The sequence below is a fragment of the Lithobates pipiens genome, unplaced genomic scaffold (genome assembly GCF_037356315.1).
Source record: "Lithobates pipiens isolate NorthernLeopardFrog02 unplaced genomic scaffold, aLitPip1_a1.2 Scaffold_30, whole genome shotgun sequence".
NCBI lineage: Eukaryota > Metazoa > Chordata > Amphibia > Anura > Ranidae > Lithobates > Lithobates pipiens.
The window spans coordinates 64,679,878-64,692,047 of record NW_027507791.1 but is presented as its reverse complement, the minus strand read 5'-3'; the positions used below and the strand labels follow the sequence as shown (position 1 = coordinate 64,692,047).

Genomic DNA, 12,170 nt, shown 5'->3' with positions numbered 1-12,170 from the left:
ACGCCGACTTGTTTCCGACGGTGTGGCCAGTTGGGGAAGATGCACCATATTTGGTGATAATGCCCCTTCATAACTAGGTTCTGGATTAGGATATTCAATTTAATAAACTCAGTAACGGTGGCAAACATTCGTAGATCTCCAAGAGCCTTAATTTTTCATAAACTGCCTGATGAAGTACCCAGAAAATCTGTAAAATTGATGACATATATTGCTGGTGGTGAGAATTACAATTGCTAGGCATTAGAAACAGTCGGTAATTCCTCTGAATCATGTTAAAAGTAAACTCAATTGGATCATGATTAATGATGAGCTCACTTATATACTTTGTAATAATTCAAAAAAATTTGACAAGATATGGGACACATGGATTGGCTATATCTCAAATCTGGGGGGGAACTCCGGGGTGACCCTCGCCTCCCTCTTCTTCCATTTTTCTTTTTTTCTTCTTCTTCCTCTCTCTCTCCTTCCTTTTCCCTATTACTTCCTTCCTTCCGTTCCTGGTATTTACAAATACAATACAGTTAATAGCTTAGGGGCCTCACATAGTAGTGAGCCCTGGGATAATCTCAGGGATCACTGCCAGGATTTCTCCATGACTTCCCAACCATCACTTTCCTCCCCCCTTCTCCTTTTCCCTATATTACGCCCATGCTCCGGCTCTCCATCATCCATCATACATGGTGGCATCCCTGATCATAGATGGGAAGAAATTGTTCAGTCCCATTAGTACACGGATATATGTTATGCCGTTTATTTTCTGATATGATGATAGATGACAGATATCTATTATAAAAACAACAACTTCTCCTGTGCTTTGGTGCCTTGGTCTTTGAAGTGTGGTACCGACAGTTTAGATGGTAGTGTCAAAAGGTCTTGCAGCCCTTCTTTAGAACATTGGGTGTTCAGATACTGGAGAAAAACAAAACAAAAAGGAAGGCGCACTGACCTAGTGCATTACCGTAAAAGGAGCTTTATTAAATGCAGAACAAATAGCAAAATGGCTACTCACAAACAAGTATTGATCAAAGGCAAAATCAATACAATTGAATCCATCGCACTGAACATCGACAAATTCAGATCAGATGTCAGATGAACAGGCAAATACCTCAACGAAAATGGCTGACGCATTTCGGGGGTGACCCCCTTTCTTCAGAGCCAAAAATAAGCAATTCAAAAAGAAAAGAAAACACTGCGCTATTTCAAAATCAAAAAAGTGAAAAAAAAGAGGTGATAAAACTATAGAATTTATGTGAAAAACACAGCCCAGCTGCTAGCACACAAACAAACCAAGTTCACATAACATATATACAATTAGTGCTGCGCTTAAAGGCACCTATTTGAATAGGTGAAAAAAGTGAATAATGTGCGTAACTGACAATACAAGCACAAAAGTTCATGAAATGTTTGAGAACAGTCCCAAAATGATTCACTCTGGTGCGCCCAAAGCTTAATTACAAGTCCACAGATGGCATTCAAGGTGAATTATCCTGCTACGTTCTCAGACCTCTGCAACTCTTGGAATTGGATTCTAAGCAAGTAGAAAGAATAAGTACCCTTACCGGATGGGTTGGACACATCCACCTTATAGCAGTGGGTCTTGCGAGCTTATGGGGGGGGCTCCAGCCACTCACCCCAATACACCGACCCGATGTTGTTTTCCTCTCAGGGTTCCTCACGGTCTCCAGATGGGAAAGGTGAGTGGGGTTTCCGTGCCATACACTGCGATCGAACTTGATGCCAGAAGTCTCGTAAGAGTTCACCATAAAAGGAATAAAGCATAAAAAACGCTTTGCATGGTGAAATACAACTAATGATGGTTTATTGAAAAAAGTTTTTTGATGAACAAAACTAAAATTATAAAATCACGTGATGCATAAAAAATAGCAATGTGGGGAGCAGACAACTGAGTTTCATGAACTTTTGTACTCACTTGCTTGTATTGTCAGTTACGCACATTATTCACTTTTTTCACCTATTCAAATAGGTGCCTTTAAGCGCAGCACTAATTGTATATATAAAAAATAAGCAATTGCCTGTTCATCTGACATCGGATCTGAATTTGTCGATGTTCGGTGCGATGGATTCAATTGTATTGATTTTGCCTTTGATCAATACTTGTTTGTAAGTAGCCATTTTGCTATTTGCTCTGCATTTAATAAAGCTCCTTTTATGGTAATGCACTAGGTCAGTGCTCCTTCCTTTTTGTTTTGTAGATATCTATTATAACCATACCTCTTATGACTGTATTGCTATGCTGACAACCCGAGAATTTAATTTGTTACATTAATGCGTCTGTTCATACCAGACTTTGTTTCTTTTTCAATAAAAATACTGAAATATAAATAAAAGTTGTCCAAAAGCCCTAAAAAAGGAACTTCCCTGGTTGGTCTGAACTTGATGGAAAGCACTACACTTGAGTATAACCCCACAATATCACAATATATAATTTATACACTCAGTGTTGTAGGATTCTGTCAAATTTGTTCTGTTAGACTCCCACACCAAAGCAAATGACTTCATGTTCCTGTTTCAGCTCTATATAGAATACTCTTGTTGGATTTCTAATTTGAGATTACATTTTAAGTCTTGTCTGCTTCAATCAAGGCAATCAACATCGATTACGCATAATAATAAATCATTTCAAAGTGTACGTTAAAGGCACGCGATACAAATCATGCTGGAAAATAGCTTGGGTTTTTTTCTTTATTGTGGCTTCAAACATCAATAAAACATTAGCAGAGCATTTTATCCGATTAAATAATTTGTCATAATGACTGCAAGAATCAAGATACGTCACATTAGCGAAATAATTTATCCCTAGGTCAATTAGGAAAACTAAAAACTTTATAAACTCAGTCCACATCAAAGTGAATACAAAATAAATAGATACATGGGAATTATAATGTGTCATATAAACCCTCACATTACAAAAACACATGACACCATTTAGCTTACAGTTTACCCCCAAGCAAACAAATAAGTAATATTACGTTCAGACAGTCTTGTTGTCCAGGAACCCCTGAGAAGAATACTACAGCTAAACAACAGAGCCTAGTCAAAAACCCACCCTACACTGCAACTAAATATTAAAGAAGAAGCTGCTCATTTGAGCCTACGTTTCCTTTGTGAGTGTTATTTTTAGTATCCTGACTTAATAGATGTAAAGTCAAAATTAATTTAAAAAAAGTAGCATATCCTTCCACTAACTGATATCATATAATACTGATATAAAAAAACAAACAGTTTTCATAGTTTGTTACAAAATTTTGCAAACAGGTAATTTTACTCCTTCATTGAGGTGCGCTGATGAGGCTGCCACGATGGGCACTGATAAGGTGGCACTGATAGGCACTAATGAGGTAGCACTGGTGGGCACTGATCAGGAGGCACGGATAAGACTGTACTGATAGATGGCATTGGTGAGCCCTGATAGGCAGCACTGAAGGGCACTTAAAGGTGGCCCTGATTGGCAGCACTGGTGGCCAGTGATGGGTGGCACTGGTGGGCATTGCTCAGCAGTACTGATGGGCTCTGGTAGGTGGCACTGGTGGGCACTGCTTAGCAGCAGTGATTGTCAGTGTGCGGGACAGATGTCCAGTTTACACAAGCCGGTAATCTTTTTTTTTTTTTCTCCCAATGTTGCTTGTGCATTAAGACTTTGAGGATGGGTTCACACTGAATTTGTATGCGGCTCACAGCAGGGGTCCGGTGCATCCCTGTTCTCTACTGAGCCAAAGATGCACAGGACCCCTGTGCAATGCACTCCGCAGCCGCCCCAGAGATGTGTGAATTGGCTCAATATAAAGCCGGTCACAATCCCGTCATGCGAATTGGATGAGGGAAAACCGATTCGCAAAAGAAATAACTGGGGCAAGCTTCTCTGAAAATCTATACCACATTTCCATAGCTCTTACTATACAGAAACCTCTCTTATGCAGGGACTAAACTTTTTTTCTCCAGATTGAGTTCCTTGTCATTTGGGGAGGGGAGGGGGAGAGAAAGAGGGAGAGGAGAGGAGAGGAGGGAGAGAGAGATTGATTTCTATTTTGTTTTTAAGAAAAGTCTGAGGCTCGATTCACATCTATGCATGTTGCTTTTGAGCATTTCTGCAGGGCTTTTTGTGTTGCTTGCCTCGTTTTTGGACCGCGTTTTGCTTTTTGTTTTGTTTGTTTTTTACACTGTATATTGCTGGATGCCAAGGAGGGTGTCAGGAAGCCGGCCGTCGCGTCCTTAACAACCGATAAGTCATCAGTTGTCAGCGGGCTTCCCCCTGAATGTAAAAAAAAAGTTTCGGCTACAAAAAAAAAAACAGCGTGGGCCCCCCCATGTCCATACCAGGCCCTTGGGTCTAGTATGGATTCAGAGGGGACCCCCACACAAAAAAAAAATGGCGCGGGGGTCCCCACAAAATCCATACCAGACTCTTGTCCGAGCATTCAGCCCAGCAGGTCAGGAAAGGGCGCGACCTCCCCCAAAGCACCTGCCCCCATGGGGTCAAGGGACTCTTTCTGACAACCCTTGCCTGGTGGTTGTCGGGGTCTGCGGGCGGGGGGCTTATCGGAATCTGGAAGCCCCCTTTAACAAGGGGACCGGGCAAGGGTTGTCGGGAAGAGGCCCTTGTCCTCATCAACATGGGGGCAACGTGCTTTGGGGTGGAGCGCTCGCTCTTCCCCTCCCTTTCCTGACCTGCCAGGCTGCATGCTTGGATAAGGGTCTGGTATGGATTTTGGATGGACCCCTACCCCATTTTTTTTTTATTTTGGTGTGGGGGTTCCCTCCGAATCCATACTATACCCAAGGGCCTGGTATGGACCTGGGGGGACCCCACGCAGTTTTTTTCACAATTAGTTTTTTTTAGCCGGCATTTTTTTTTTTTACATTCAGCAGGAAGCCGGCTTCCCGGTCCCCTCCTTAGCAACCAGCTATATACAGTGAAAAATAGAAATAAAATAATGCACAATGCAAATCGCAGAAAAATCGCAGTAAAATAGTGGTACTTGCATTTTGGATGCGGGTCCATTGAATTCTATTACATGCATAACGCTGCATTTCGCGGGGAAAAAAGTCCCTGACCCTTTCCAAAAACGCAGAGGCACGAAATGCATTGATGTGAACATGTTCCATAGGAACCCATGCTAAAAAATGTCCCTGCATTTCTGCAAAATGCATGAAAAAATGCATTAGTGTGAATCAAGTCTGAGGGATCACTTCACAGCAAATTATACATACCTATAAATATTATCAAAATGTATTATTTTGGGGGTATATAGGGAATGCTCTCTGTTCAATGAGAAGGTATCACCACATTCTATTTAATGGGTAACCATTTTTTTTTCCATTTTGGAAATTTGAAAGGTCAATGATCAAAGACAGTTCAGCAGTCACACTAAGCTTTCTCTGAATAAAAAGAGAAAAGCAGTACAATGATAAATATCATTATAGCTTTACTGAAAAATATATCATGCTGAACATCTATGCAAAGTAATTAACTTAATAAGTTACAATCCAAAGAGAGAGGGAACAAACAGTTCTGCCAAAATGTGAATATCACCATATTCATAGCTATGTTTCAAACTCTAGGAGATGCAAACATTTTGCGAGACCCTTGACTTTATTTGAATCAGTGTGCCTCAAGGCAGTCAAAACTGAAAAAACTATTTCACTAACGTATGCCTGGTTGCAGACCTCGGAATCCCAGGAGCTAAATAAACACTAAGAGTTTTGGAAATCTGCACTAAATACCACCTTTAGCGACGATCAATGTTTACATGCATGTGTGTTTGCGAATAAATGTGCAATTAGCACGTGCCTCCAGGAAACGTCTTATAAACTCCTGAGTCCTGACAAATTGGTACAACACACCAATTAACATACACACATGAATTCCTACAGTTTCAGGTCTATGTTAGCACTGTAAACAGGCAAAAGGCACCTTACAACACATTTGTTGGGATTGCACCTTGATACAGCCATTCTGGAGGAAAGTTTGTGAGATCATAATGTTCATCACAGAAACCAATCCATCTAACAGCAGCATGTTGCTTACTACATATTTCGAATTGCTCAATGAAAAAGTACACGTTTGCTCACCAGATTCTTACAGCTGCAAAAGCTGTGATTCCTAGACACTGGAAAACCACAACCACTCCTACAATTAAAGTGAGGTACACAACTTATACACTATGGAAAAATCAGGACAACAGCTCACGATACAACCAATACATTTAATAAAACTTGGCAAACTTGGGTAGTCTTTCAATATTCCGAAGAATATGACGCATTAACAGGAAATTAACTATGGTAACCCTTGAACTTTTGTCTATTTTCCTACCTACCTTCAACTTTATCTTTTTCCTATATTACTCCTATCTTATTTAGCAAATACATGCATTTAGTGTATAATGATTAAAGTATTTTGAACAAATAAGTAAATTATATGCAATTTAAAAAATAACGTTGACGATTGGTCATATTGTATTAAAGTTATTAAACCAGTTTTTTGATTACACCACCAATCTATACTACATTGATAATTTATTAACTATTAATTTGGTGAATTTATGCACTCACTATTAACCTTACAATGCAAACAAATATCTGTACAAGTGTCATTACTTTTATACAATTGTACAACTTTTATTATCTTTTTTCTTGCAATACATTTTTTTATTGAGAAAACAACACTTTCATAGGTTACCTTACTTCCAGCTTCCTCTTTTCCTCCACTTCTATTTCTTTAAAAAAAAAAAACTGTTGGCCCATAACCCTGGCAACTTAGTCATTTTTGTTTCATAGCACAGCACATGTACAGTGCAGTGTACACTATATTCTTGGCATCATGGAAAAGGGAACCAGGGTGATATAATTCTTGTGTACATGCACAAGAGTTACATCATAACTGATCAACCAATGGCTGAAGTGGAAAGATAAGCACCTGGATAAGGCAACAGAGATGACGGCGGGTGCAAACATAGTGATGCGGTATAATGAGGGATTGCTCTGACATGTTTGAACCCCAAGGAAGGGAAACATTGAGTTGATCTGCCATAATTTGCAAGTATGCTGTGTAGTAGAAGTACACCTACAGTACTACTTTAAGCACCAAATACAAAGTAGACTAAAGAGGCACATACAAAAAGAAAAGGACATCTTGACATATCACTTATTCACATTTTGAGATAATAAAAAATATATTTTTCAACAATACATTTTGGCTGGTTATATGGGAAGCTAGGATTCTTTTGCACTTGTTAGATTGTTGACGATGTTACCATCGCTTTGGTCACTGTGTAAAACAGCAACCATACAAATGAAATATTTATGTATAAGAAAATGTAAGCTTACTTACAGCCAACCATCATCATCGCAACTGAAAAAATCTTCTCTCCATCTGTTGTTGGAGCAATGTTTCCAAATCCAATAGTTGTAAGGCTTGTCATGGTAAAGTATAGAGAAGATATGTACAAAGAGTCCTTGCTAGGTCCACCTTCCCACCGCCCTGAGCCACTGGCATTATAGCGATATGGAGTACCAATGCTTACTCCTAACTGGTAAAGCCAGCTTGCATTCTTGATTGTGTTCGTCGCTTCGTCAATGACCTCATAATCTCCAATGCTGAACCAGATGCAAGCTAACCAGTGAGCAACAAGACCAAACACGCAGACCAGGAGAACCAGCACTGCAGCACCATATTCCAGGTAATGGTCCAACTTTCTGGCAACACGGCCCAACCGCAGGAGCCGTACTACCTTCAGGGAGCTGAAAAGACTGCTGATACCCTAAGAAAACAGAATACATTGTAAATAAAGGAATTTGTGAACTAGTAAACTGTGTTTTTATGTTAGAATTGAGACATGAATATTCTTTGACAGTTCCCAAAATTAAATCCAATGTTTAACACTTTTACTTACAATCTAGATCTACTGTTATGTTAAAATCTAGTTCCAAATTAGCAATACTACAAGAATCAACTCCCACACCAAAATTCAGAGCAAAGCTTTTTCTATAGAAGTGATGCAACCCAGATAGAAGGGATAACTTGCCACACATTTGTGGCAGTGCTGAATTGTAAGTCTGCCAACTTGCTGCACATTTTCACTGGTGAGTTATACGCTTACAGAACACTTGAAGCACAATTTTTAGTTGACACTTTTCCAATTTGTAGTGTCTAGCAAGAGCAGTGGGGAGTCTACAGCAAGAGCTCTGCAAGTATACAGCGTGAAAATTCAGCCACAGTGACCCTTGTAGTGGTATAAATATTGCACAACATAACTGAACCAGAACTTACAGCCAACTTGCAGAATGTTTGCAAAGAAAGTTGATCTGGAGTCATGCAATGCTGATTTGCTGCAATTTTGCAACAAACTTGTGAAGCCTGACAAGCTTAACATAAGCTTAGCAAGTACTTTTCAAATTTGCAGTACAATTGCTTGATATCTGGGAAAGTGTTCTACATGCTAAGGTACATGGGGCTTTCTCCTTCTGGTCTACAGAATACCTCCATTTCTCATCTCCGGAGCATAAGACGGATGAGTCTTGTAGTCCAGCAGGGGAGAACTGTGGAGGGATGCTTGAAATATCACTACAGCAGAAGCACTGGGTTCAAACAGGAAGTTAGATACACACTGGATCTCTAGCAGGATTAACGGGTAGTTTTCTGTTCTTGCAGTGGTTTCAAAGTGATAAAACATAAGAGGGAATATGCATGTATCACACAGTTGTACTGAATAAATGTTTATTTTTCCAAACATACACTTTCATGTTTTCCAATATTCCCTAAAACCTCCACGATTTTAAATATAGACTGTAGGGGTGAGGAAAGTCTCCTCCAAGTAAACCCCATCCAATGCCACAACGCCCTGGCTCTCCTCCATCACAGCAATCATGCAACCTAGATTCCTCATTCAGCGCATTTTCAAAAGTATTAGAAGGTAGCTAAGGAGCTGCAAGAAGTTCGATTTTGTTCAACCACCCCTAAAGAGCATCACTTGTTGATTTACTAAAGGCAAATAGACTCTGCACTTTTCGAGTGCAGTTGCAATCATTTTCCCCAGAGATGAATGTAGTACTTACAGAGTGCACAATGTATTTTCCTTTAGTAAATCAAACCCAATATTCCCTGCCTGACTAATGGCAGAATGGCAATGCCTCCTGGCGAGAGCACAGCAAGCCACAAAACTCCAGAATAAGCTCATTCACAGTTCATTCAAGCTAAGTTTTGTCTTCCCTCCAAAGAACCACCTTTGACTCCAACAATAGTTTTAGATATAACAGGTATTTGTATTTCATGAGTGGGAAGTAATTGGCCTAGAACAAAGGTAAACATCACCTGCCGCGTGATTACTTATTTCTTTGTAGCAGCAGGGAGAAGAGGTGACAATTAGCTTCTAAAAAAGTTAACACCAGGAAGGTTGTTTTAATAAAGCAAAGAACACAACCCTTTAGGAAGGATCACAAATTGTTTAACTAACATTGAAAAGGAGGTTGGTGACAAAAAAGGCGAAGGCTACAATTTTCTGTAACATGTTAAAACACAATAAAACAGTAGCTACAACTTTAGTTAAGGGCATATAAGAGTAATTATGAAGTATAAGAGCTCTTTCACACTAGTGCATTGTAAAATTCGATATACATCTTTAAAAATGCAGCACAGAGACGTGAACAGATTGAATTTAAAGGGAACTATTTTCCATGTGCTTCTGTCACACTGGAAAGGTGCATTTTAGTGCACCACAAGTACACCAATGTGACCAATGGCCTAAAAATATTAACGATGCCAGTACTATGGATTAACATATGGAAGTTTCTCACACATTGGTATGTATACTACAGAAGATACTGCCAACAGGTTCAAAGATAATTGCTTGTTAAAGCTGAACAAAATTAAGCAATTAGCCATTGCATTGCAGGTACAGCCCCTCTGTAAGGCCGCGTACACACGGGCGGATTGTCTGTCCAACTTAGTCCGCTGAACCGTGTTTCAGCAGACAATCCGCTCGTGTGTGGGCTTCAGCGGACTTTTTCAGCGGACTGTCTGACAAACAAAGTCTTACGGAATTTCCGTAATTTTGTCCGTTCAAACTTGGTTTTGTCCGTCCAAACTTGGTTTCAGCGGACAGTCCGCTCGTGTGTAGGCAAGTTGGACGGACTAAGTATGGCGCATGCTCAGAAAGGATTTACACGGCCGAAGGTTGCATTGCAGTGTATAGGACGTCGTTTTTCTAGTCCCGTCGTACGTGCTGTACAGGTCATCGCGCACGCTTTCAGCGGACTGTCTGCTCATCGTGTGTGGTCAAGTCCGTTCATTCAAATTTTGAATGGACTGTCTGTCGGATTGTCTGACGAACTTAGTTGGGCAGACAATCCGCCCGTGTGTACGCGGCCTCAGGCTGCTTTCATACTAAAAGTGGTGGTTGTTTTAATGGCGGTTTACTGCTGTTTAAGAGGCGCTTTTGCAATGCTTTTTGGCCACTAGCAGGGCGCTTTTAACCTCAAAGGTTAAAACCTTCTGTGTTGCGTCGCTTCGGAAGGGCAGGGGCATTTTAGGAGCACTGTATACTGCGCTCCCAAACTGCCCCGAAGATGTTGCTTGCAGGACTTTTTCTAACATCCCGCAAGCACAAAACCCGGGTGTGAAAGCACCCATTGCAGAGAATGGGAAGCCGTTTTCAGACGATTTACAGGTGCTATTTCTAGCGCTAAAACGCCTGAAAACTGCCTCAGTGTAAAAGGGGTCTAAGGGATAATTATTTTATTTGCCCCAAGTTTAGCTTTCTTCTGTGGATCACAGTTCATTCTGCATTCCTGTAAACCATTTTCAGCTGAAGCCCGCTGTTGGCTGACGTCACAGAGCTGGCGAAAAGGAAGTCAGGATCCACCCACATGCCTGGGCCGGCTGCTTTCCGCTATCTCCACCAGATCTCTGCTCAGGGAGTCCTGAGAACCGAGCGATCTACGGTGTTAGATCACTCGGTTCTCAGTCTTAGAGCTGGGGGGGCGATGCTTAAGTATGATTTAGAAAAAAAAACAAATACTTCTCTTTAAATCTTTGCAATGCTCTGGGGATCTACAGTGTAAGAGCAGGTTAAACCAATGGGCTGTGGCTTGGGTACAGCACGATTGTATGTTACGGCTTACCCGTGTTTTTAGGTGCCTTTTCATGAAAGCACAGCAAAATCATGCATGCTTTATCGCTGATGCGCGTTCAAAAAACGTTTGGTCTAATAGAAGTCAATGGGAGCACACCTAAAACTCCGGTTAAACTGCACATACAATCACCATGCACCCAAACTGCAGCGCACTGATGTGAACCCCGCACTGAGCACTTTTTCATTCCCTGGAGTTCATCTTTACCTTGTGCCCCAGAAGGTTATAAATGAAAGTTTAAATAAAATAAAAATAAGTGGGTGTGTCCCCTTTAAAAGCAAACCTGAACACTCATTTTTGTTTTATCTCACTTTTTATGTCCTGTATTCAGACATTGAGTGCTGCAGTCTCATACACTGCACGTGAGTTTAATCTTTTCTTTTTCTATTTTAAAATAAAAGAGCAGCGCTGGCTGTAAGCCTCATGTTCTCTCTTGTACCAACCCCCAGAGTAATTCATTTCCATCCCTAGATGTCTGAAGTCTTCCAGGCTGAAGACACTGACATTCAACCAAGAAGACTAAGGATATATTGTAAGTACAGAGTACAGAGTGTCATGGACCAACCTCTGAAGTACACCCCACGTGAACCTTGCACTCACACTGCAAAAACTTTGAAGATCCACTGACCACCAGGAGTTGATCCAAACAATACCATGTGTCACATGACCAGCCTGAAGACATCCGGAAAAGGCAAGTATAATAGATAAGAAATGAATCTGGGGGGAGGGGGGATTTTGGAGGTGTAGGGGGGGGGGGGAGTCTGCAGGTGGGCTTTTAACCATATTTATCTCTCATCTCCTTCTCCGCATGAATGGTAGCATAATTATCATGTGTTTATTAGCAAGAAGAAGCTTATGTGTGAAAATTGTTACTAAGCAGCAGCTTTGAGCAATAAGTAAAAACGTATTTACTGCTACTATTTAGGAAACCTTGCAGTTGCTAAACACAGAAAGTCAACTTTGCTTTCCCCTGAACCGTTTCCACTGAAAATACAAAGCTTCCTATTAAATAAATTAACCAATTA

The 12,170-nt window shown here is 40.7% G+C and overlaps 1 protein-coding gene across 2 annotated transcripts in view; it reads right to left on the bottom strand.

Annotated features, from left to right (window-relative positions):
* KCNH5 (potassium voltage-gated channel subfamily H member 5) overlaps positions 1-12,170 on the bottom strand; it is a 518,579-nt gene that overhangs the window by 289,552 nt on the left and 216,857 nt on the right. For both annotated transcript variants that reach the window (XM_077464367.1, XM_077464368.1), the window contains one exon: positions 7,349-7,778. In XM_077464367.1, coding sequence (XP_077320493.1) covers positions 7,349-7,778 — 430 coding nt within the window. The remainder of the gene's footprint in view (positions 1-7,348; positions 7,779-12,170) is intronic.